Here is a 26,200-nt window from a genome sequence, read left to right as displayed (position 1 = left end):
GGCTACATGCTGTGTTTCGGCGCAGCGCCACCTACTGGTCCGGAGATATGAAAAATGGCTATTTTTGCTTATAACTTCTGAACAGTTTGTCCAAAAATCATACAATTGGTCTCGTTAGATTCAGGGCAACATGCCGAGTCGACTGATATTCAATTTGACCATATCGGTCATTTTGGCTGTCGGCCATTTTGAATTTTGTGCTAAAATTCTGTATTTTATGAACGCATGAACGGATTGTTACGAAACGTGGTATGGGTCATCAGCACAATGCCCTGAATGAGCCTGAGAAGTTTCGAAACAGCGCCACCTAGTGGTGAATTTTTTTTTTCAAATGCTTATAACTTTGGGTGTGGTCGACTTATTTTCACGAAACTCATCTTTTTAGACTCCTGAATCGTTGCCGAGTCCTACGATACCAAACATGCTAGGTTTCGCCTTACGGTTTGTGTAGCGTTGTGATTTAGCGCTTAAAAAACATTTGGCTATATCTTTGAAACCGCTAGTCCGATCGAGACGAAACCACCGTCAGAAGTTTGGAAACATAGGTCGATAGCTATACGCCAATGCCCAAATGCGAAAATATTGATGTTTAGGGGTACTAATTTCCAATCAAAGTCATGTGTCAGTCATTTTTTTCGTGTTTTTTCATATAAATGTCTATAACTCCGAAGCGAATTGAGATATTTTCACCAAAATTGACACACATATGTATGGGCTCACTCTGAGGACACGTAAAAAAAATTGTGGGACTGAGCCTCTTGGTGGCGCTATAATTGAACAAAACATGAAATTCCCATTGACTTCAATGCAGTTTTGTGAAATAAAATGCTATACTAAACAAATGCATTGGTGTAATATTACGAAACTCAGAATGTGCCATCAGCACCATCCCCTGAAGGTACCCAAAATATTTAGAGACAGCGCCACCTAGTGGTCAAAAGTTATAACAACATTTCCAAAACTGCTAATAACTTTTGAATACATCGGCCTATGTAAATGCCACTGGTCTTAATAGATTCCTTGGGTCAAGCCGAGAACATAGATACCAAATTTTCCTTATTTGGTAAACTTCTTGTCCGCCATCTTGATTTTCATTCAAAACCTACTTTTTCGAACTCCTCCTAGACCGTTTGTCCGATTTTCACCAAAATCGAATCGTATCATCTCCAGACCGTGCCGACTAAAAGTTATGGATTTCGTGTCGATAGACGAAACCGTTTTCGTATAGCGCAGCAGCAAAGTTGAGGCATGATGCTAATAGCATTAATTAAGGCTTTATCTCTGCAATGCCTTGACATATTGACACCAAACTTTGTATGTGTCATTGTAACTTCACTCTGACCACATCACATCAGTTTTGTAACTGCGCCACCTATTGGTCGAAAGTGATAATCCATCAAATCATATTTTTATTTATTGTTTCTATGATTTTTCAGGCATTTTGCCTAAAATCCTCTTTAAATGTCTTTAATTGCTCATTGTTGCAGTTGGTCTGACACTTTCAGACATGTCGGCATGTCTTGTCGTCTTATTCAGCTTGGCCCCGGTAATGGCTGCTTGCAGCTATATTTATTATTATTATTATTATTATTCTTCCGCCATGGGAGTCTATGGCAGCCCATAGAACCGATTGCGGGAAAGTTGTTTTGGTTTGACATTCTGATAGAGGACCGTCTCAACATTAAATACACCAATTTTGGTGTTTCTAAGTCATTCCCTCTAGCGCCACCACCTGTCCAAAGTTTCACTTTTATTTTGCTAATAACTTTTGAACCAAAAGGCCAATCAGCGAAATTCTTTTTTCCTCTGATTCCTGAGCTCATGGCGATTCGATTGCACCCTATGACGTCATTTGCCGTCATAAAAATATGGCCGCCATCTTGAATTTTCAAAAAAAGCTACTTTTTCGAACTCGTCCTAGACGGTTTGTCCGATTTGCACGAAAATTGAACCAGATCATCTTCAGGTAGTGCTGACAAAAAGTTATGGAATTCAAATGGATTCGTCAAACCGTTTTCGATAAACGCACAAATACATTTTACGTAGCGCTAGCAAAAACAGTCGTAAGGCCGTATCTCCGCAACGGTTTATCGTATTCAGACCAAACTTGGTACATGTACTCACAAGCATGACCTGAGGCTACATGCTGTGTTTCGGCGCAGCGCCACCTACTGGTCCGGAGATATGAAAAATGGCTATTTTTGCTTATAACTTCTGAACAGTTTGTCCAAAAATCATACAATTGGTCTCGTTAGATTCAGGGCAACATGCCGAGTCGACTGATATCCAATTTGACCATATCGGTCATTTTGGCTGTCGGCCATTTTGAATTTTGTGCTAAAATTCTGTATTTTATGAACGCATGAACGGATTGTTACGAAACGTGGTATGGGTCATCAGCACAATGCCCTGAATGAGCCTGAGAAGTTTCGAAACAGCGCCACCTAGTGGTGAATTTTTTTTTTCAAATGCTTATAACTTTGGGTGTGGTCGACTTATTTTCACGAAACTCATCTTTTTAGACTCCTGAATCGTTGCCGAGTCCTACGATACCAAACATGCTAGGTTTTGCCTTACGGTTTGTGTAACGTTGTGATTTAGCGCTTAAAAAACATTTGGCTATATCTTTGAAACCGCTAGTCCGATCGAGACGAAACCACCGTCAGAAGTTTGGAAACATAGGTCGATAGCTATACGCCAATGCCCAAATGCGAAAATATTGATGTTTAGGGGTACTAATTTCCAATCAAAGTCATGTGTCAGTCATTTTTTTCGTGTTTTTTCATATAAATGTCTATAACTCCGAAGCGAATTGAGATATTTTCACCAAAATTGACACACATATGTATGGGCTCACTCTGAGGACACGTAAAAAAAATTGTGGGACTGAGCCTCTTGGTGGCGCTATAATTGAACAAAATATGAAATTCCCATTGACTTCAATACAGTTTTGTGAAATAAAATGCTATACTAAACAAATGCATTGGTGTAATATTACGAAACTCAGATTGTGTCATCAGCACCATCCCCTGAAGGCAACCAAAATATTTCAAGACAGCGCCACCTAGTGGTCAAAAGTTATAACAAAATTTCCAAAAAGGCTAATAACTTTTGAATAAATCTGGCTATTGAAATGCCACGGGTCTTAATAGATTCCTTGGGTCAAGCCGAGAACATAGATACCAAGTTTTCCTTATTTGGCCAAACTTCCTGTCCGCCATCTTGATTTTCATTCAAAACCTACTTTTTCGAACTCCTCCTAGACCGTTTGTCCGATTTTCACCAAAATCGAATCGTATCATCTCCAGACTGTGCCGACAAAAAGTTATGGATTTCGTGTCGATTGATGAAACCGTTTTCGTATAGCACAGCAGCAAAGTTGAGGCATGATGCCAAAATGACTATTCAGGCTTTATATCTGCAATGCCTCGACATATTGACACAAAACTTTGTATGTGTCACTGTCTCCTTACTCTGACCACACCACATCAATTTCGTAACAGCGCCACCTTTTGGTCAAAAGTGACAATCCATTAAATCATATTTTGAATCACTTTTTACATGATTTTTCAGCCATTTCGCCTAAAATCCTCTTTAAATGTCTTTAATTGCTCGTTGTTGCAGTTGGTCTGACACTTTCAGACATGTTGGCATGTCTTGTCGTCTTATTCTGCTTGGCCCCGGTAATGGCTGCTTGCAGCTATATTTATTATTATTCTTCTTCTTCTTCTTCTTCTTCCGCTCTTGGAGTCTATGGCAGCCCATAGAACCGATTGCGGGAAAGTTGTTTTGGTTTGACATTCTGATAGAGGACAGTCCCAACATTAAATACACCAATTTTTGTGTTTCTAAGTCATTCCCTCTAGCGCCACCACCTGTCCAAAGTTTCACTTTTATTTTGCTAATAACTTTTGAACCGTAAGGCCAATCAACAAAATTCTTTTTTCCTCTTATTTCTGAGCTCATGCCGATTCGATTGCACCCTATGACGTCATTTTCCGTCATATAAATATGGCCGCCATTTTTAATTTTCTGAAAAAGCTACTTTTTCGAACTCGTCCTAGACGGTTTGTCCGATTTGCACGAAAATTGAACCAGATCATCTTCAGGCAGTGTTGACCAAAAGTTATGGAATTCAAATTGATTCGTCAAACCGTTTTTGATAAACGCACGAATACATTTTACGTAGCGCTAGCAAAAACAGTCGTAAGGCTGTATCTCCGCAAAGGTTTATCGTATTCAGACCAAACTTGGTACATGTACTCACAAGCATGACCTGAGGCTACATGCTGCGTTTCGGCGCAGCGCCACCTACTGGTCCGGAGATATGAAAAATGGCTATTTTTGCTTATAACTTCTGAACAGTTTGTCCAAAAATCATAAAATTGGTATCGTTAGATTCAGGGCAATATGCCGATTCGACTGATATCCAGTTTTACCATATCGGCCCTTTTGACTGTCGGCCATTTTGAATTTTGTGCTAAAATACTGTATTTTTAGAACGCATGAACGAATTGTTACGAAACTTGGTATGGGTCATCAGCACGTTGTCCTGAAGGAGCGTGAGAAGTTGCGAAACAGCGCCACCTAGTGGTGAATTTTTTTTTTCAAATGCTTATAACTTTGGGTGTGGTCAACTTATTTTCACGAGACTCATCTAATTAGACTCCTGAAACCTTGCCGAGTCCTACGATACCAAACATGCTAGGTTTTGCCTTACGGTTTGTGTAGCGTTGTGATTTAGCGCTTAAAAAACATTTGGCTATATCTTCGAAACCGCTAGTCCGATCGAGACGAAACCACCGTCAGAAGTTTGGAAACATAGGTCGATAGCTATACGCCAATGCCCAAATGCGAAAATATTGATGTTTAGGGGTAGTAAATTCCAAACAAAGTCATGTGTCAGTCATTTTTTACGTGTTTTTTCATATAAATGCCTATAACTCTGAAGCAAATTGAGATTTTTTCACCAAAACTGACACACATATGTATGGGCTCACTCTGAGGACACGTAAAAAAAATTGTGAGACTGAGCCTCTTGGTGGCGCTATAATAGAACAAAACATAAAATTCCCATTGACTTCAATACAGTTTTGTGAAATAAAATGCTATTTTCATTAAAAACCTACTTTTTCGAACTCCTCCTACACCGTTTGTCCGATTTTCACCAAAATCGAATCATATCATCTCCAGACTGTGCCGACTGAAAGTTATGGATTTCGTGTCGATTGACAAAACCGTTTTCGTATAGCGCAGCAGCAAATTTGAGGCATGATGCTAAAAGCATTATTCAGGCTTTATGTCTGCAATGCCTTGACATATTGACACCAAACTTTGCATGTGTCATTGTCACTTCACTCTGACCACATCACATCAGTTTTGTAACTGCGCCACCTATTGGTCGAAAGTGATAATCCATCAAATCATATTTTTATTTATTGTTTCTATGATTTTTCAGGCATTTTGCCTAAAATCCTCTTTAAATGTCTTTAATTGCTCATTGTTGCAGTTGGTCTGACACTTTCAGACATGTCGGCATGTCTTGTCGTCTTATTCAGCTTGGCCCCGGTAATGGCTGCTTGCAGCTATATTTATTATTATTCTTCTCCCGACTGGGCGTCTATGGCAGCCCATAGAACCGATTGCGGGAAAGTTGTTTTGGTTTGACATTCTGATAGAGGACAGTCCCAACATTAAATACACCAATTTTTGTGTTTCTAAGTCATTCCCTCTAGCGCCACCACCTGTCCAAAGTTTCACTTTTATTTTGCTAATAACTTTTGAACCGTAAGGCCAATCAACAAAATTCTTTTTTCCTCTTATTTCTGAGCTCATGCCGATTCGATTGCACCCTATGACGTCATTTTCCGTCATATAAATATGGCCGCCATTTTGAATTTTCTGAAAAAGCTACTTTTTCGAACTCGTCCTAGACGGTTTGTCCGATTTGCACGAAAATTGAACCAGATCATCTTCAGGCAGTGTTGACCAAAAGTTATGGAATTCAAATTGATTCGTCAAACCGTTTTCGATAAACGCACGAATACATTTTACGTAGCGCTAGCAAAAATAGTCGTAAGGCTGTATCTCCGCAAAGGTTTATCGTATTCAGACCAAACTTGGTACATGTACTCACAAGCATGACCTGAGGCTACATGCTGCGTTTCGGCGCAGCGCCACCTACTGGTCCGGAGATATGAAAAATGGCTATTTTTGCTTATAACTTCTGAACAGTTTGTCCAAAAATCATAAAATTGGTATCGTTAGATTCAGGGCAATATGCCGATTCGACTGATATCCAGTTTTACCATATCGGCCCTTTTGACTGTCGGCCATTTTGAATTTTGTGCTAAAATACTGTATTTTAAGAACGCATGAACGAATTGTTACGAAACTTGGTATGGGTCATCAGCACGTTGTCCTGAAGGAGCGTGAGAAGTTTCGAAACAGCGCCACCTAGTGGTGATTTTTTTTTTTCAAATGCTTATAACTTTGGGTGTGGTCAACTTATTTTCACGAGACTCATCTAATTAGACTCCTGAAACCTTGCCGAGTCCTACGATACCAAACATGCTAGGTTTCGCCTTACGGTTTGTGTAGCGTTGTGATTTAGCGCTTAAAAAACATTAGGCTATATCTTCGAAACCGCTTGTCCGAACGAGACGAAACCACCGTCAGAAGTTTGGAAATATAGGTCGATAGCTACACGTCAATGCCCAAATGCGAAAATATTGATGTTTAGGGGTAGTAAAATTCAAACAAAGTCATGTGTCAGTCATTTTTTACGTGTTTTTTCATATAAATGTTTATAACTCTAAAGCAAATTGAGATATTTTCACCAAAACTGACACACATATGTATGGGCTCACTCTGAGGACACGTAAAAAAAATTGTGGGACTGAGCCTCTTGGTGGCGCTATAATAGAACAAAACATGAAATTCCCATTGACTTCAATACAGTTTTGTGAGATAAAATGCTATTTTCATTCAAAACCTACTTTTTCGAACTCCTCCCACACCGTTTGTCCGATTTTCACCAAAATCGAATCGTATCATCCCCAGACTGTGCCGACTAAAAGTTATGGATTTCGTGTCAATTGACGAAACCGTTTTCGTATAGCGCAGCAGCAAATTTGAGGCATGATGCTAATAGCACTATTCAGGCTTTATCTCTGCAATGCCTTGACATATTGACACCAAACTTTGTATGTGTCATTGTCTCATCACTCTGACCACATCACATCAGTTTTGTAACTGCGCCACCTATTTGTCGAAAGTGATAATCCATTAAATCATATTTTTAATTACTGTTTCTATGATTTTTCAGCCATTTCGTCTAAAATCCTCTTTAAATGTCTTTAATTGCTCATTGTTGCAGTTGGTCTGACACTTTCAGACATGTCGGCATGTCTTGTCGTCTTATTCTGCTTGGCCCCGGTAATTGCTGCTTGCAGCTATATTTATTATTATTATTCTTCCTTCTTCCGACTGGGAGTCTATGGCAGCCCATAGAACCGATTGCGGGAAAGTTGTAATGGTTTGACATTCTGATAGAGGACAGTCCCAACATTAAACACACCAATTTTGGTGTGTCTAAGTCATTCTCTCTAGCGCCACCACCTGTCCAAAGTTGCAGTCATGTTTATGCTAATAACTTTTGAACCACAAGGGCTAGAAACAAAATTCTTTTTTCCTCTGATTCCTGAGCTCATGACGATTCGATTGCACAATATAACGTCATTTTCCGTCATAATAATTTTTCCGCCATTTTGAATTTTTCAAAAAAACTACTTTTTCGAACTCCTCCTAGGCCGTTGCTCCAATTTCCACGAAAATTTAAACAGATCATCTTCAGACCATGCCGACAAAAAGTTATGGAATTCGTGTTGATTCGTCAAACCGTTCTCGAATACCACGCAAGCAAATTTTATGTAGCGCTTGCGAAAACAGACACAAGCCTGTATCTCCGCAACGCTTTATTGTATTCAGACCAAACTAAGCACATATCCTCACAAGCATGACCTGAGCCTACATGCTGAGTTTCGGCGCAGTGCCACCTACTGGTCCGGAGATATGAAAAATGGCTGTTTTTGCTTATAACTTCTGAATGGTTTGTCCAAATATCATAAAAGTGGTCTCGTTAGATTCAGGGCATCATGCTGAGTTGACTGATATCCAATTTTCCCAGATCAGACATTTTGGCTGTCGGCCATTTTGAATTTTGTGCTAAAATGCTGTATTTCAGGAATGCATGAACGTATCGTTATGAAACTCGGTATGGGTCATCAGCACGATGTCCTGAAGGAGCCTGAGAAGTTTCGAAACAGTGCCATCTAGTGGTGAATTTTTTTCCCCAAATGCTTTCAAATGCTTATAACTTTGGGTGTGGTCAACTTATTTTCATAGGACTCATCTCTTTAGACTCCTGAATCGTTGCCGAGTCCAACAATACCAAACATGTTAGGTTTCGCCTTATGGTTTGTGTAGCGTTGTGATTTAGCGCTTAAAAAACATTTGGCTATATCTTTGAAACCGATTGTCCGATCGAGACGAAACCACCTTCAGAAGTTTGGAAACGTAGGTCGATTGAAGTACGCCAATGCCCAAATGCGAAAATATTGATAGTAAGGGGTAGTAAAATCCAATCAAAGTCATGTGTCAGTCATTTTTTACATGTTTTTTCATATAAATGTCTATAACTCCGAAGCGAATTGAGATATTTCCACCAAAATTGACACAAATATGCATGGGCTCACTCTGAGGACACTTGAAAAAAATGGTGGGGCTGAGCCTCTTGGTGGCGCTATAACATAAGAAAACATGAAATTCCCATTGACTTCAATACAGTTTTGTGAGATAAAAAGCTATTTTCATTCAAAATCTACTTTTTTGAACTCCTCCCACACCGTTTGTCCGATTTTCACCAAAATCGAATCGTATCATCTCCAGACCGTGCCGACTAAAAGTTATGGATTTCGTGTCGATTGACGAAACCGTTTTCGTATAGCGCAGCAGCAAAGTTGAGGCATGATGCTAATAGCACTATTCAGGCTTTATCTCTGCAATTCCTTGACATATTGACACCAAACTTTGTGTGTCATTGTCACTTCACTCTGACCACATCACATCAGTTTTGTAACTGCGCCACCTATTGGTCAAAAGTGATAATCCATTAAATCATATTTTTATTTACTGTTTCTCTGATTTTTCAGGCATTTTACCTATAATCCTTTTTAAATGTCTTTAATTGCTCATTGTTGCAGTTGGTCTGACACTTTCAGACATGTTGGCATGTCTTGTCGTCTTATTCTGCTTGGCCCCGGTAATTGCTGCTTGCAGCTATATTTATTATTCTTATTATTATTCAGACCAAACTTGGTACATGAAATGCGAGAATATTGATAGTAAGGGGTAGAAAAATCCAATCAAATTCACGTGTCAGTTATTTTTTACGTGTTTTTTCATACAAATGTCTATAAATCCGAAGCGAATTGAGATATCTTCACCAAAATTGACACACATATGTATGGGCTCACTCTGAGGACACATAAAAAAAATTGTGGGACTGAGCCTCTTGGTGGCGCTATAATAGAACAAAACATGAAATTCCCATTGACTTCAATACAGTTTTGTGAAATAAAATGCTATAGTAAACAAATGCATTGGTGTAATATTACGAAACTCAGAATGTGTCATCAGCACCATCCCATGAAGGAACCCAAAATATTTAGAGACAGCGCCACCTAGTGGTCAAAAGTTATAACAACATTTCTAAAAATGCTAATAACTTTTGAATACATTGGCCTATTGAAATGCCACTGGTCTTAATATATTCCTTGGGTCAAGCCGAGAACATAGATACCAAATTTACCTTATTTGGTCGAACTTCCTGTCTGCCATCTTGATTTTCATTCAAAACCTACTTTTTCGAACTGCTCCTAGACCGTTTGTCCGATTTTCACCAAAATCGAATTGTATCATCTCCAGACCGTGCCGACTAAAAGTTATGGATTTCGTGTCGATAGACGAAACCGTTTTCATATAGCGCAGCAGCAAAGTTGAGGCATGATGCCAAAAACACTTTTCAGGCTTTATCTCTGCAATGCCTTGACATTTTGACACCAAACTTTGTATGTGTCATTGTCACTTCACTCTGACCACACCACATCAGTTTTGTAACTGCGCCACCTATTGGTCGAAAGTGATAATCCATTAAATCATATTTTTAATTACTTTGTATATGATTTTTCAGCCATTTCGCCTAAAATCCTCTTTAAATGTCTTTAATTGATAATTGTTGCAGTTGGTCTGACACTTTAAGACATGTACGCATATCTTATCCTCTTCTTGCGCTTGGCCCCGATAATTGCTGCTTGCAGCTATATTTTATTATTATTTCTACAATTAATTGGATACATTCTTTAAAAATCTATATATAAAGTAAAATACAGAAGTGTAAAAAAATTTAATCCAGTTAATGTGCTTGGGAAATAATGTCTCTCATACTGAACAGCACACGTCTCAAAGCATCTGACAGGACATGTCACATTACAACTTTATGCTTACAAGTTTGTTTGAAGTTCTTAATATAAAGGACTCTCATGTTTTGGGCAACTTGGGTCATACACATATACATTTATTTATTCATTACTTATTTATAATCTTGTATATTTTCATTATCACTTTTATGGATTTCTTTTTGCAATCCTACTCGCATATACTGACATTGATAACATTTTAAATATTCAAATGGAATATTGGATGTAAATTATATATTTTATGAATATTAAATATAATGGAATTCAAATGGTAAAGGAATGGTTCACCCAAAAAATGTAAATTGCGATTTATTCTGGTTGTTCCAAACTTTTTTTTCTGCTGAACTCAAAAGGAAATGTTTTAGGTTGCTCTTTTCCATTGAGTAATGTTTCATAGTGACCATTCTATAATGCTCCAAACAGGACAAAAAAAAAATAAAATAAATAAATAAATAAATATATATATATATATATATATATATATATATATATATATATATATATATATATATATATATATATATATATATATAAATAAACCGTGTCAAAAAGTAGTCCTACAACTTGCTTTATATTTCAGATGGTCTGAAATCATGCAATTGTAACATATTCCACTAAGGGAGTTGGACTGAACACATGTGCATTTTATTGAAACTGTGAACAGATGCAAATAAACAAAAAACTTGACAAAGCGTCGCTTGACTTGACTTGACTTGAAATAACATAAACCTAGACTTGACTTAACTCATCAAACAGCGGGTTACACGAACAATACTAGATAAGATACAATGGGAACATAAGGGCTATACACATGGACTAATCACTAAACTAGGAACACCTGAACACAATGATAAAGACAATAAACCTGTGACAGCATAGGACAGATGACAAGGGGAGCACATGACAAAACCAGGAACATGACATTGGGAAAACTTCAAAATAAAGAACATGAAACCTGAACATGAAACAAAACTCAAAACCAAACGTGACACATTCCCCCTTCAAAAAAGGTGGCACCTGACGCCTTAAGTGAACATCCACACCAAAACCAAATCAGCAGAAAGTCCTGGAGGGTGGAGAAGTGGAGGCGGTCCATGGGGGAGAGATGGAGGGCCAGGCCCGTGAAGGGGAACTGGACACGAAGCATGGCCTAGCAGAGGCGGGCCTGGGCCGTGGAGCATGGGACATAGGACACATGACAACATAGGACACATGACAAGGGGAGCACATGACAGGATCAAATGACAAAAGGGGAGCAAATGATAAAACCAAGAACATGACAATGGGAAAACTTCAAAATAAAGGACATGAAACAAAACTCAAAACCAAACGTGACAGCAATGGCTTTATGAGATGAACAGGCCAAAATTGAATTCATTCACTGAATATATTTTCCTCTACTGCCATTCAGGAGTTATAATGACTCAAACTGCGTTTTTTGCTTTACACAAAGCAATCTTATGACTTCATAAGACAAAGTTCACAGATAAGGGGAGCTTCTTTTTTGCCATATGGAAAATAAATTCCTTAGTACTCTCCTTTAGTGTTCAGCAGAAACCAACAACAACATACTGGTTTGAAATACATGAGGATGAGCACTTTTTTCTTACATAATCTTAAAGGATGATAATACAGCAAAAACACTCATCATATCTCATAAAACACACAACCTTCCCGCAGGTTTGACCCAGACATTCTGGTTGGCTATGAGGTCCAGATGCACTCTTGGGGTTACCTACTGCAGCGTGCTTCAACCCTCGGTGTGGACCTGTGCCAGCAGCTCTCTCGTGTGCCAGGTAAGGTTAGCTCAGTTAGCGGTCCGCAACCTGTTTAGTGCCCTGTGCCCTCTGATGTGTTTTAACGAAGTATTGCTTTTGCTATAGAGTATATATTTGCTATAGTAATCTCTAAACTCCCATGAGTAGTTATGACGAAATACTATAGTGACATATAAGAGATTTAGGATTAGCATTTTAAGATGTCGAACAGTTGGGGTTGGTGTGTGCATCACTTTCTTGCTTGCTGCAAGTTTTTTTTTTTTTTTTTTTATATATATATACTGTATATGTTTTTACTTTTTTGCCATTTATTAACATGTAGTAATACCCTGACGTAGTGAGTGTTGTAAATAGTGGCAATCTAGACTCAAGTGAATGCATGTTCTACAAAATACTACCAGGTGTTAAATGCACTCTTATGTTGCAGTCCATGTATACACCGATACCACTGAAATGGGCTGTAACATCAAAGACCCTATACTAGTTTTGCTACAAAAGCAAGAGTGTTTACTTTACGAACTAGTAAGACAGAGTAGTGCAAGCTCAAAACCAAAAAAGAAAAGAAAGAGTCGTCTACATCAGGCTGAGTGTGGACACGTCTAACTTCAAGAGATAAAAAATAAAAGTGGGCCGTGCCAGAACGAAGTCTTCCAGTGCTCTCTGTCTAGCCTAGTGTATTTTTACCATAAACTAAAGAAAAGAAAAAGACATTGTCCATGCAACTGTTTACATTTTATCACAAGGGGTTGTGGCTTGTCTGTTGAGAGCAAGTATCATGATACGTAAGTCCTGAGCACTTTTGATCAGAACTGCCCAGATGGATGATAATACCAAGTGTGAACAGGGCCAGTGAAAACACACTTATTAAAGGGATAGTTCACCCAAAAATGAAAATTCTGTCATCATTTACTCTCCCTCAAGTTGTTCCAAACCTGTATGATTTCCTTTCTTCTGCTAAACACAAAAGAAGATATTTTAAAGAAGGTTGGTAATTAAACAGTTGCTGGTCCCCATTGACATCCATAGCATTTTTTTCCCTACTATGGAAATCAATGGGGTCCATCAGTCGTTTGGTTACCGACTTTTTTAAAAATATCTTCTTTTGTGTTCAGCAGAAGAAAGAAAGTCATACAGGTTTGGAACAACTTGGAGGAGAGTAAATGATGACAGAATTTTCATTTTTGGGTGAACTATCCCTTTAATATTTAAAAGCCGAGGTCATGTATTCACTTTGAGTTGTGGCTGGCCAGGTGTTCTGCCAAATCTGTGCCTTTTCCCCGTAGCCCATTTCTCAAATGTTGTATTTGATGTCATTACTATTACAGGAGATTCAAAGGAGAATCGGTTCATGGCAGAAAAAGATGAATATGGTGCAGACACTATGACGGAAATCCATATTATTGGACGCATTGTCCTCAACTTGTGGAGAGTTATGAAGACTGAGGTTTACTTCACATTCATTCCTCCAGAATGCCTGAGCTAACACTGTTTATCTGAGTGTTCTCCTTTTAATCAAGTGCTTCCTGTATGTTTGCAGGCTGCGTTGAATAACTACACTTTTGAGAATGTGGCTTTCCACCTCCTGCATCAGCGCTTTCCTCTCTACAGCCATCGCACACTCTCTGACTGGTTTGACCACAACACACACCTGCACAGGTGAGAATGGATCTCGCATCCGTCAGATGCCAGTTACTGGTCTTATTGCAGAGTTGTTCCTTGGAATATCATTTCTCCATTCATCTTTTAACTAAAGCTAACTTCAGAATGGAATTCCAGCATACTGATTACTGCAACTGTACCATATAAACTGTCTGCAGGGGCACAAAAATGGGGTATGCAGTATATGTGGTAAACAGGGGCGCCGCATAGGGCACTACTGTGCAAAAATCATTCTTTGAAAATCTCCTTTAAGACGTCATAATCAAAAGCGAATTTAAAGGGGATTCTGACTGGCTCAGACACCTCTGATTGGACACTGTGCAGTTGCGTCCCTGACTGAATGGTACCAGCTATTATAAAAAATAAAGTTTGTGAAATGTGTAGACAAATGACACATTTACACTGTAAGTCATTGAATGACTAAATGTCATGTTAAGGTAACATATGTCAATGTCAAGTAAATAGATGTTATAAATTACTGCTGATATTACTTGAAGCTAATTTGTCAAGTTGGGCACATTGCATTATGGGATACAATATTTGCAGTGCACGTGACATTTAATAATGTTTACTGGGCATACAAACAAAATACTGTTTTTTTTTTTTTTTTTTCCCACTCCATACTCTATCTATCTGTCGCTTTCATTTGGGTCAGGTGGAAAGTGGTGGATCATTATGTGAGCCGTGTGTGTGGTACAGTCCAGTTACTCCAGCAGCAGGACATTATTGGCAGGACAAGTGAGCTGGCACGCGTGTTTGGAATTCAGTTCTACCATGTGCTAACCAGGGGCTCACAGGTAATCATCCATCTAAAACCTGTCATAACACACAGATGCCTTTTAGCTATATATGAAATAATTGATTAAAGTGACTACACCCTCCTGAAAGATACAAAATAAAATTAAAAAGTCAATCAAAATGGTTACATAGCCATCCATTGAATCAGACTTAAAGGGATGGTTCGAAGTAATTTCAACCTAGGGTCCTTTGCCCCATTACCTCGAGCCAAGCACCCCCCAGAAGCTTTTTTTCCCTTGGTCGAACATTATTAAAGTTAGAGCGTATTTAGAGATATCAGCCGAATGGCTTAGTGCAGGCGCTAATGGATCCAAGGTGGTATCTCGTAAATTACCCCACTAATAATACCCAGAATGGTACCAAACTTCTACAGTAGTACAAGGTTCTGTACTCATAAAACGAGGGATTGGAAAGTTTGTAAGTACATCAGGAGTTTATTTAAATAACACTTACCTGATGGCTTATGCTACTGCTAACGTCGAGGTCACTTCCGTGATTTGGGAAAAGCCTGTAAAAGTCCTTTGCAAAAAAAAAAAAAAGTGTAAGGGAAAAGCTAGTGAACTTAACACTCCATAGAAATTTATTGATAACTGGATGATATTTGAAATAATTTTTAAGTGATGATCTGAAAATACAAGTATTTATAAAACTTTCAAAATTCCTGGAACTGGGTGTTGTTACGTTACATCCTTATGCATCGCTTTCTGCCAGGACTTTTACAGGCTTTTCCCAAATGATGGAAGTAACCGTCCGGGTTAGCGGTAGCATAAGCCATCAGGCAACTGTTATTTAAATAAACTCCTTATGTACTTACAAACTTTACAATGCTCGTTTTATGAGTACAGAACCTATTTGTACTACTGTAGAAGTTTGGTACCATTCTGGGCATTATTAGTGGGGTAATTTACGAGATACAACCTTGGATCAATTAGCGCCTGCTCTAAGCCATTCGGCTGATATTTCTAAATAAGCTCTAACTTTAATAATGTTCAACCAAGGGAAAAAAAGGCTTCTGGGGGGTGTTTGGCTCAAGGTCATGGTGCAATGGACCCTAGGTTGAAATTACTCTGAACCATCTCTTTAATGCTGACAACAATAGAAACAACTTGGCAGATAACTGTCAGGAAACTTTTTTTCTTTTCACAAAAGAGAACAATGGAATAGGAGGATTACCAAATCATTGTTTTAGGTATGAACAGTCATTGTCTTTATTGTAACTTTTGATCCATTTAAAGCATAATTGATGAGTAAAAGGTATTATTTTCTTAAAAAAAAAAAACAATAATAAAAAAAAACATTAAAGTTGTGAAATGTATTCCAGCCTTAAGCCTGCAGTTGTCATGCTGTATACTAGTTGCTTGCAAGCAGTGTGGACATAACAATAAAAAGACGTGTGGCCTTTCTTTCTTTTTTTTCTTTTTTTTTTTTTGCGCCATCCAGTCTTAAGTTATTCTCTTGGTTCTTGATTCCCAACCATAATTTATTTTCTGTGTGGAAAGTTATCAATTAAGTTGTATTAAAAAAAAAAAAACAGTATTCTTTTAATTCTTGAAAAGGAGAGATTCACAGATGTATATTATATTTAAGTTTTTGATTATTAGATCTATAAATACTTTTTGTAGTTTCGTGTTGGTAATTAATCTTTTTCCTCCTCTTGCAGTACCGTGTGGAATCAATGATGTTAAGGATTGCGAAGCCATTGAATTACATCCCAGTGACCCCAAGCCCACAGCAGCGCGCCCAGCAAAGAGCCCCGCAGTGCATCCCACTGGTCATGGAGCCAGAGTCGCGTTTCTATAGCAACTCAGTCATTGTGTTAGATTTCCAGTCACTGTATCCATCCATCATCATTGCCTACAATTACTGTTACTCCACCTGCCTTGGCCATGTCGAGAATCTCGGAACGTAAGCATGCTTTTGGATTTAGAGTAAAACTACATTAGGCCTAGTGTGTATTAATGCAGCATTTCCATGTATCTGCAGTATCTGTTGTGTGGTTCATAAATGTTTATCTATTCCACTCTCTCACACGGTCTCTCAGGTGCGATGAGTTCAGGTTTGGTTGTACATCTCTCAGAGTCCCTCCTGACCTCCTATACCAGCTCAGAAATGACATCACCATTTCTCCCAATGGTGTTGCATTTGTGAAGGTAGTTCTGAGATTACACCACTGTTAAACCTTTTCATTTAAATACTGAATGATCCTCACAAGATGAGCCATTTAAATAGTTTAAATAGTTGAAATGGAATACTAGCTTGCTTCTTGCTGTATGATTTATACTGTATACTGTACTGCTTACTATCTTTGAATAATAGTATGTGAAACAGGATTTCCAAAATTGTAACTGGATTGACTTTTCAGAAACTGTCACTGGTTGATGGATACGAGACCGCAATGCACAAAGTTAACCAACATTTTCTTATGGCTTATTGCTGTTATAAAACAGTGGCGACTAAAATATGACAAAAGATACCAGGGTTCAAGTAATAATTAAAATATTGTGAATAACAATCACTATATTCAATTCTGATTTTAGTTACCAAGCATCATAAAGGTCATTCTATGAACAGAAATTGATATAAAATACAACAGATGTGCAGTCACAGTCGCATAATTTCATCCAGCCAGATTTTAGAGCAAGAACTGTCGATTTTCAAGTAAATGTATTTGTAATATTTCTTACAACGGCAGTGTCAAAGTCGGTTGTGCTCACGGTTTGTGTGTGCTCAGTCATCAGTGCGGAGGGGTGTACTTCCACGTATGCTGGAGGAGATTTTGAAGACCAGGATCATGGTGAAGCAGTCCATGAAGGCGTACAAGAACGACAAAGCTCTATTGCGCCTGCTGGATGCCAGGCAGCTTGGCCTCAAACTTATTGCTAATGTCACATTCGGTTACACTGCTGCCAGCTTCTCAGGACGAATGCCCAGCGTTGAGGTACATGCTGTAACTTGGCATTTTAAATCACTGGTTCTTAACCCAAAAATGAGTTGCGTGTCTAATGTGATCACAGATCAGAAAGGAAAAACAATGCTAGATGCAAAGAATGAATTGCAACTAACCAAATAGTCCTTAATCATTATGATAGCAAAATAAATAGGCTTATCACCTTTTAAAAGGATTTTTTTTAATAAAAAATTGGTTTTGTGCAGTAAAATTCTGGATGCTGAAATTCAAGAGAATCTTACAGACTGAACGGTCAAACTGTAAAGACAGTAAAACAAATAGTGAATTCTCTTACCAGCCGTTGTCAAAAATTAGCATATAGTTAGGCCTACTGTATGTGGTTCATGGTTAATATGATTACACTTTAATGTTTGATTTGGTTTTAATCCAATTTTAGTACTGTATTAATTTTCAACTTGATGTCTAATGTAAAATCTTGCTCCTGAAGTAAAGCCACCAATTTAAATATTTTAGATTGTATTCAAATTGTGCATGCAACATTGCTCCATACCAATTAAGAAAGACTGAAAAGGCCACATTCCCAAAATTTAACAGGAGGTGTTTTGAGTTTACTATGTTGCCAAAGAAACCAGATAAAATGTGTCTCTCCTGATACTCCAGGTAGGCGACAGCATTGTGCACAAGGCCCGAGAGACTTTGGAGAGAGCCATAAAGATGGTCAATGACACCAAGAAGTGGGGAGCACGTGTGGTCTATGGAGATACAGACAGGTAAAGAAATAGAACTGGATCCATTAGTTCATTTCAATAAAGATGTGACCTCACCTACAATGTTGCAAGTGGGAGTGTTATTTTTTGTAATTAGTCCATTTCCTCCAATTTGACTCATTCAGTCTGATTTGCAGACTGTTTTCATACACTCATGGGCAAAAAAAAAAGGGCCTATCCAAAAATGGCACAATATGGCAAAATATTTAGATATATTAATCATAAATCACTTGTCAGGAAATTGACAATTACTGTGGGTAAAGTAACTTGTTACGGAATACTTCCCCAACTCATAGACAGCTTTTTACAGGAAGAAGAGTCAATATTGTTCCACTCAATGTTAATGGATTCAAACAGGTCATGAGTAGATAAAAATATAAGCCTAATGGACTTGTTCTCAAGCCACTACTTGATTGTCTTTGCAGTTTGGGCAGGAACATTGTCTCGTTGAAAAATAACATCTGATCATTCCTCTTTAGATAACCTTTCATTTGTGTGAAGCAAGCCATTCTGCAATATTCTCCTGTACTTCAAAGCATTAAATGACTTTATCACAGTGAAGCATCTCACAATACCAGCAGCTAAAAGGGCTCCAGACACAGACACTCTTTCTCCATCCTTCACTGTGCTAGAGATAATAATAATAATAATTTGTTACATTTATATAGCGCTTTTTCTGAGACCTCAAAGCGCTTGACATAGATGTGGGAATCTCCTCAACCACCACCAATGTGCAGCATCCACTTGGATGATGCGACGGCAGCCATATTGCGCCAGAACGCCCACCACACACCAGCTTACTGGTGGAGAGGAGACAGTGATGAAGCCAATCAGTATATGGGGATGATTAGGAGGCCATGATGGACAGAGGCCAAGGGGCAAATTTGGCCAGGATGCCGGGGTTACACCCCTACTCTTTTTCGAAGGACATCCTGGGATTTTTAATGACCACAGAGAGTCAGGACCTCGGTTTAACGTCTCATCCGAAGGACGGTGCTCTTTTGGCAGTATAGTGTCCCCGTCACTACACTGGGGCATTAGGACCCACACAGACCACAGGGTGAGCACCCCCTGCTGGCCTCACTAACACCTCCTCCAGCACAAACCTGGTTTTTCTCAGGAAGTCTCCCATCCAGGTACTAACCAGGCTCAGCCCTGCTTAGCTTCAGTGGGCAACCAGTCTTGGGCTACAGGGTGATATGGCTGCTGACAATGCATTTATTGCATGCATTTATTATTATACTTCTCAGCAGATTTTTTTTTCATTGTGATCCATTACTCCACACACAATTTCCCATATTCTGCCAAAAACTTCATTCTGTCTTTGAAGTTTTTCTGAGACATCAATGGCTTTTTAAGTAGTTAATTTGCTTAAATTTAGCTAATTTCCTGACCAATAATTTGTGGTTAAGACAATTAAAACCTTAGTTTTTAGCCATTTTAGGCTTGGCCCATTTTTTATTTAATTATTTATTATTATTTTTTGCCCAAGAGTGTACATGATATCATATAACCAGGTTAACTGGCCAATCATAGTGATGTGGAGGCACTGCCTCCCTCTAAAACTTTTTATCAATTGTCGTATGCTGCTCTACGATTGATTTTGATAAAGTCCCTGCCATGCCTGATTCGTGAGAGTGTTGTCTGCACAGAACTCTGTTAAAACTAAAGTAAAAATAACTCATAAGATTGCAGACAATATTAACATCAGCATCAAAATGTTCTCATTGACTGTTCCATTGTGCAGTAGTTCAGTGTCATTCAGTGTGAACAGGCAAATTGCTTGTCTGTGGAAATTTGTTTTGTGCTTGCTTGGTAAACAGTTGTATGCTGTCTCTGATACAAGTCTCTTTCTCTTTTAGTATGTTTGTGTTGTTGAAAGGAGCAACCAAGGAACAGGCATTTAAGATTGGTAATGAAATTGCAGAGGCTGTCACTGCCGCCAACCCTAAACCCATCAAATTGAAATTTGAGAAGGTTTGTGAGGTGCTTTATTAGTGGTTTGTCTAAAAGTATACTCTGTGTAAGAGCTCTTTTTAAGCCACATGATTGTTTATTGTGCTTTTTAATTTTATCTGTCTGCATTCGTGTGTGTTTGTGCAGGTGTACCTCCCATGCGTTTTACAGACGAAGAAGCGTTACGTTGGATACATGTATGAGAGTTTGGATCAGAAAAATCCAGTGTTTGATGCCAAAGGCATTGAAACTGTACGTCGAGATGGCTGCCCCGCTGTTGCCAAGGTAACTAGCATTCCAGAAGTTTTCTTTTCTTTTTGCCTACTCGCTTGATAATGTCTCTGCTCCACCTATCAGTCACACTGCAGTTATAATGGGAAGCAGAGTTTAGTAAAAAAGTTACATTCTGAAATAACAGGAAAAAAAAAATTATATTATTTGCTATTCAGTAATATAATTATAATTATGGATGCTAACCTTACACACAATTGTTATTTAATAAAACAATACATCAAAATATGTAGACCAGACAGCACAGAGTAGTCACACAGAATGCATTTTTGCATGTAATATAAAATATAAATGCAATATTTATATTTCTAATATAATATTTTATATAAAACATTTTATATATATATATGTGTGTGTGTGTGTGTGTGTGTGTGTGTGTGTGTGTGTGTGTGTGTGTGTGTGTGTGTGTGTGTTTTATTCCTTCATGTTCTGGAGTTGTCTTTGTGTTTGTCTTTGTCTTCAATATTTTTTTTTAGGACAAAATATAGCTTTTTTTTTTTTTTTTTTTTTAGAAAAAAAAACATCTTGCAGGGACAGAATCTTGCTGGAGCTGGACTAAAAAATCAATTACTACCTTTAACACGCTGTCCTATTATACTATTGTTGTTTACCTGCACTTGAAAAACTTGATTTGAGATGGACTAAAGCAATAATACGTCATGAAAACATTTTCCCAACAAAAATCGTACCATTTGTTTTTTCTGTGAAATCTGGATAATGAAATCTGGATAATGCAATTTGTTGCAGTTTCATTCACATCTACTACAAATGGACTTTGTGTTGTATGAAAACAGAGATGACATGCTGCGAACACAACAAAGCTATTGACCCAGTCTGTATCAGTATTTGATTACGCATTGTGACATGCCTGTACATTCACTTCACAAAAACCTCTTGTAGCTAGATTGTAACTGTACATGTAAATGTACTTGTTGCTTAAAGGTGCATTGCGCAACATTTCATGTTAAAAATACCCGTTTTTCTAACCCATACATGCTTAAACAATTGCCTGATGGGCTGAATGAGCCTTTCTCTGATGACTGCGATTGCCTCTATAATCCTGTACAGTAAAATAAATAAGAGGGATTCGGGTCGGAATTTGAGACTGGGCGTGACGTCATGCGCGTTCAGTTGCAGTGTTGCAGTTTCGCTTGTCGCCAGAGGGGGCATAGTTCTGCAAAAACTCAGAGACTTGCGCAATGCACCTTTAAGATGCATTGACCGTGGGAATGTCAGTTGAAGGGGTTTCATTGAGTTTTGTTTTGTTAGATTCTGGAGCGATCTCTGAAGCTGCTTTTTGAGTCGCGTGACATCAGCCAGGTGAAGCAGTATGTGCAGCGGCAGTGTGTGAAGGTGCTAGAGGCCAAAGCCAGCATGCAGGACCTCATCTTTGCCAAAGAGTACCGCGGCAGCGGATCGTATCGTCCAGGGGCCTGTGTCCCTGCTCTGGAACTGACCAGGTGAGCGAGTGTATATCTGTTTGTGGAAAGGTGGGTACATGGATCACTGCCAAATACGGATGACTGAGATTAAAACTCATTTTTGAGATGTCAACAGGTATTTACTGTTCATTGAAAACAATGATAGTACTCATGTTTATTATTAAAGGAAAAGTGGTTATTTTTTCCATCTTTATCCTTTTAGCCATTTTGTACTTAAGGGTTAATAACCAAAAGCTTGAGAAATTTCCCAAAATATGAGGTACATGAGGTACATGTCTACAAAATAACCACTAAAGAGGTCACACATTGAAACGTTAATTTTACTCACTGTGTTGCAAGTGAGTAAAGCTATATGTTATATTATAGGCGATATAATAAGGCAGTTTGCATTTTGGATCATAACTTAGGAACCACTAAGGGCTAGAAACAAAATTCTTCCCCCCTCAAGCTCATTTAATTTCAATCTATACAATTCTTTTGCCAATTTTTATTTTTTTTACCTGCGTTTTTTAACTGATCCTAATGAATAGAATGAACATCACACCTGCATGCAAATCCTTCCCAGTTTACACACAACGTATCATTTATGTAATTTATTGGTACTTTTCGGTAATTTCATAATTTACTAATTGACAACATAACTAATTGACGATGTTGCATGCTTGTAATTTTAACAACAAAAACGCATTCTGTATGACAGTTTGATCTGTGTAGTATTTCTGCATTCCAGTATTGTATTATAATTTCTACAAAAATATTACATGATTTATTTTTTGGTTTTAGTTCCAGTTCTACAAAACATTTCACATTAGAGTTTAAATACACCAAATACATGGTTTAAAAGGTTAGAGGGCTACACGCATTTTAGAAATAAATGACAAAAAAATTAAAAGGGCCTTAAGATAAATGCTTCGGATATTTTTTTTGAGCGGCAAATGATATTCACATTCATTTGAAAATATCCTGTGACTTCTTTTGACGTGATTCATCTAAATTGAAATGTTAAATATGAGTCTACATATACACCCATTATGATTGAACCTTAACTTTAAGTGAAGATTTAAAATGGCTCCTGTAAAAACTACATCATAAAATCGCTAATCATCCACATGTGCCATTGGTGCTTGGACCTTGATGATTGGCGCTAAAGTGTAATATATTTGACTTTACACGGTAATATAATTTTTACTTCACAGTAGTAAAATTACAATATGTAATATTTAAGGTCTAGGTAATTCATGGCAAATGCGACTCTTGAAAATGGGCACATTACAATTCATATACATTTAATAATTATATATTAAAAACAAACCGGCATAATCATGCCAATAATTCACAATTTAGTGGATGTGATGTCATGCTTTGAGGGCTAGTGTGGAAAATAGTGATAATAGTGGTGGGAATTGATTCATCCCAGTGACTTTTGAATCAGTTTACAAAAAATAAAAAATTGTTCAGATTGATTTGTTCGTAATATTATATATTGAGGCATTTATGAGCGTCTTTTATGCATTTTGTTGCGCTGATTTGTACAAAAATCCAACAAGCCTTATTTGGATTAAGAATTGTATGTCTACAAATCTATACTAAGAATTTCTCACAAATCTATTTTTCTGTTGAGATTTACTTTTTTATTAAAGGGTAAACTCAACCCCTGGTCAGAGCCTGACTCCACCCACTGGCAATATTTGAAAAATGCTGGAAAAATGGGCAGATCCCAGCGGAGGGGGGGGGCGTGCACCTGAGACATGTCTCTCTGTTGGCAAGGGCGTGGTTAGCTGGTACCCTCTTACATCACAGGGCACCACAACTTCCAATAGGAAAATTCAACTGCAGTAGCCACCGTTCAACCAGAAGAGGGCAGCACTTTTTTACACCATATATTGTAGAATTAAAACACTTTATACCCAAATGTCAAACAAATTAATAAAGCATTAACAAAGCCCCAGTCTTACAGATCATTAACTAAAAAAAGTTGTTTTAGGGTTTAGTTACCCTTTAAGCTATATAAAAAAGACAATAATAGCAGAGCCCGTCTACGGAGAGCCTGCCCACTCCCTATTAAGCTCTATTGTACCGAAGTTTGGTTGTAGTTCCACCAGAGTTCCACTGAGGGCGATCACCATGAGTGCAAAATGAATGGGTGTCAATGGGGCTAGACAGCTAAATTTGTCTCTTTCACCCGATTGCCGTTGAGAAATCTCAGATCTGATTGTAGATTTTGCAAGTTCAACGTGGGTTTTAGGTCGAAAGTTGAATGAACGAGTACTTATGTCCTTTTGATTTCTTACAGGCTGAGTTGTTGTTGCCCATAACACGCTAGCATTCTGCTAATGAACGCTGATTGGTCAGTGAAGGACTGATTACGACCAGAGATACCGCTTGATGGCATCGTGTCATCCGCAGCGGGACCAGAAACAAACAAATCAAAAACTCTTCTAGCACGTGTGTTTACCTGTGTCAGCTGTGTTGTCGATGCCTCGAGTGAAAAGAAAGTGCAGAGCGCGAACGCACCAGAGTGAGCGAAGGATTGCCGTGAAGCAGTATCTCTGGTCGTACATGTGTATGACGTCATTGACACTTTAAAAGACTTTTTAAAGCAAATAAGTGACTCAAAAAAATCTAACACCCAGCAATGTGTAATTTATTTGCATCTCCTCCTCCTCAAATTACTAGACAAAAAATTATATCCTGAGAAAAGTGGATTTTTATTGGTATAGCGCCATAGACCTCCATTCATTCTGCACTCGTCCTGTGAGCGCCCTCATATGGAATCAGAGAGGAACTGCAACCAGTTCAGAAGCCGGAAGTGTACTGAGAGTGAAACTTCTCGCCATATTAGACATTCTCTGATAATAGTTTTAAAAAAAAACATTTCAGTAACATCTGTCATTGTAATATATAGTCAGTGTCATTGTCACTTTGACACATTTATAATTCATCTATTCTGTCCTTGTTGTGAAAAAGATTGACTCCACATTTCCCTTACGTAGAGTCAGTCAGCAGATCCACATTCATGAAACAAGATGGCTGATTTATTTTTGTTTTTCTGTCATTAACTAATAAATACTGACGTACTTGTTCTGCTCACGAGTGCTGTTGGGACTTTGGCTATAGTTGGTCTTTAAATGCAAGACAAAGCTACACAGGCTTCACCTTCCTTCACCCACAAAACAGATTCACATGTGCATGAAAGGTACATACTTGGCAAATATTCGTGTCAACCCCATCTTGTAGCTGTGGTGATCATGTTTAAGGAGCTCTCTAATGCGTCACCTTCCCGTTTATGGCACACTTTAGTTTAGTTGGACTGATGACATTACCCTACACTACTCACTAGTCACTACATGCAGACCTTTCAGGACTCGGTTTATTTTCTGCATACATGCTGCAAGACTATTATTGTGCTAGACTAAGACTGTTGCTTAGCAACACATCCATTAACAGATGTTGAAATTAGATTTGAGGTATGGATTAGGGGGATTTCTATCTTTGTTGAAAATGCTGCTCCTTGTTCTGAATCCAGGCTGAGTCTGAATGCATTAAAATATCCCACAAAGGTTGCTGTATAAACCTTTTTTTGTGTGCTCTCTTCTGTCTGTGTCTTAGGCGTATGATGGCACATGATCGGCGGTTGGAGCCGCGTGTGGGTGAGCGTGTGCCGTATGTCATTGTGTACGGGACGCCGGGAGTGCCGCTCATACAGCTGGTTCGGCGTCCTGTAGAGGTACTGCAGGACCCCAGCCTGCGCCTCAATGCCACCTACTACATCACCAAGCAGATCTTGCCACCACTGGCACGAATTTTTAACCTGATTGGAGTAGATGTGTTCATCTGGTACCACGAGTTGCCGAGGGTTAGTTATGTCATTTTGTCTTTTAGCAAATACAGAATATAAATGATCAAGCTTGAAACATTGTTCACCTTAAATGGGTGTATCTACTAGTTCTTGTACTTTTCGGTTGGTCTTTGTCTGTTCTATGGCTATTTGAGATCTAAATCGTACTGAATTATACTAGCTATTATTGATATAAAGGCACCATCTGGTGGTGGGATAGATGTT

General features: G+C 38.3%; 1 protein-coding gene across 3 annotated transcripts in view; it reads left to right on the top strand.

Annotated features, from left to right (window-relative positions):
* Positions 1-26,200, top strand: part of rev3l (REV3 like, DNA directed polymerase zeta catalytic subunit) — a 258,594-nt gene that overhangs the window by 229,927 nt on the left and 2,467 nt on the right. For all 3 annotated transcript variants that reach the window (XM_081379520.1, XM_081379521.1, XM_081379522.1), the window contains 12 exons: positions 12,219-12,334; positions 13,642-13,760; positions 13,854-13,972; positions 14,631-14,772; positions 16,434-16,678; positions 16,815-16,923; positions 17,505-17,711; positions 18,342-18,451; positions 20,311-20,425; positions 20,552-20,689; positions 21,965-22,155; positions 25,747-25,993. In XM_081379520.1, coding sequence (XP_081235646.1) covers positions 12,219-12,334; positions 13,642-13,760; positions 13,854-13,972; positions 14,631-14,772; positions 16,434-16,678; positions 16,815-16,923; positions 17,505-17,711; positions 18,342-18,451; positions 20,311-20,425; positions 20,552-20,689; positions 21,965-22,155; positions 25,747-25,993 — 1,858 coding nt within the window. The remainder of the gene's footprint in view (positions 1-12,218; positions 12,335-13,641; positions 13,761-13,853; positions 13,973-14,630; positions 14,773-16,433; positions 16,679-16,814; positions 16,924-17,504; positions 17,712-18,341; positions 18,452-20,310; positions 20,426-20,551; positions 20,690-21,964; positions 22,156-25,746; positions 25,994-26,200) is intronic.

Source organism: Scardinius erythrophthalmus (assembly GCF_964197995.2).
Source record: "Scardinius erythrophthalmus genome assembly, chromosome: 11".
NCBI lineage: Eukaryota > Metazoa > Chordata > Actinopteri > Cypriniformes > Leuciscidae > Scardinius > Scardinius erythrophthalmus.
The sequence above is the reverse complement of the archived record's forward strand: the minus strand, read 5'-3'. Positions and strand labels throughout refer to the sequence as shown.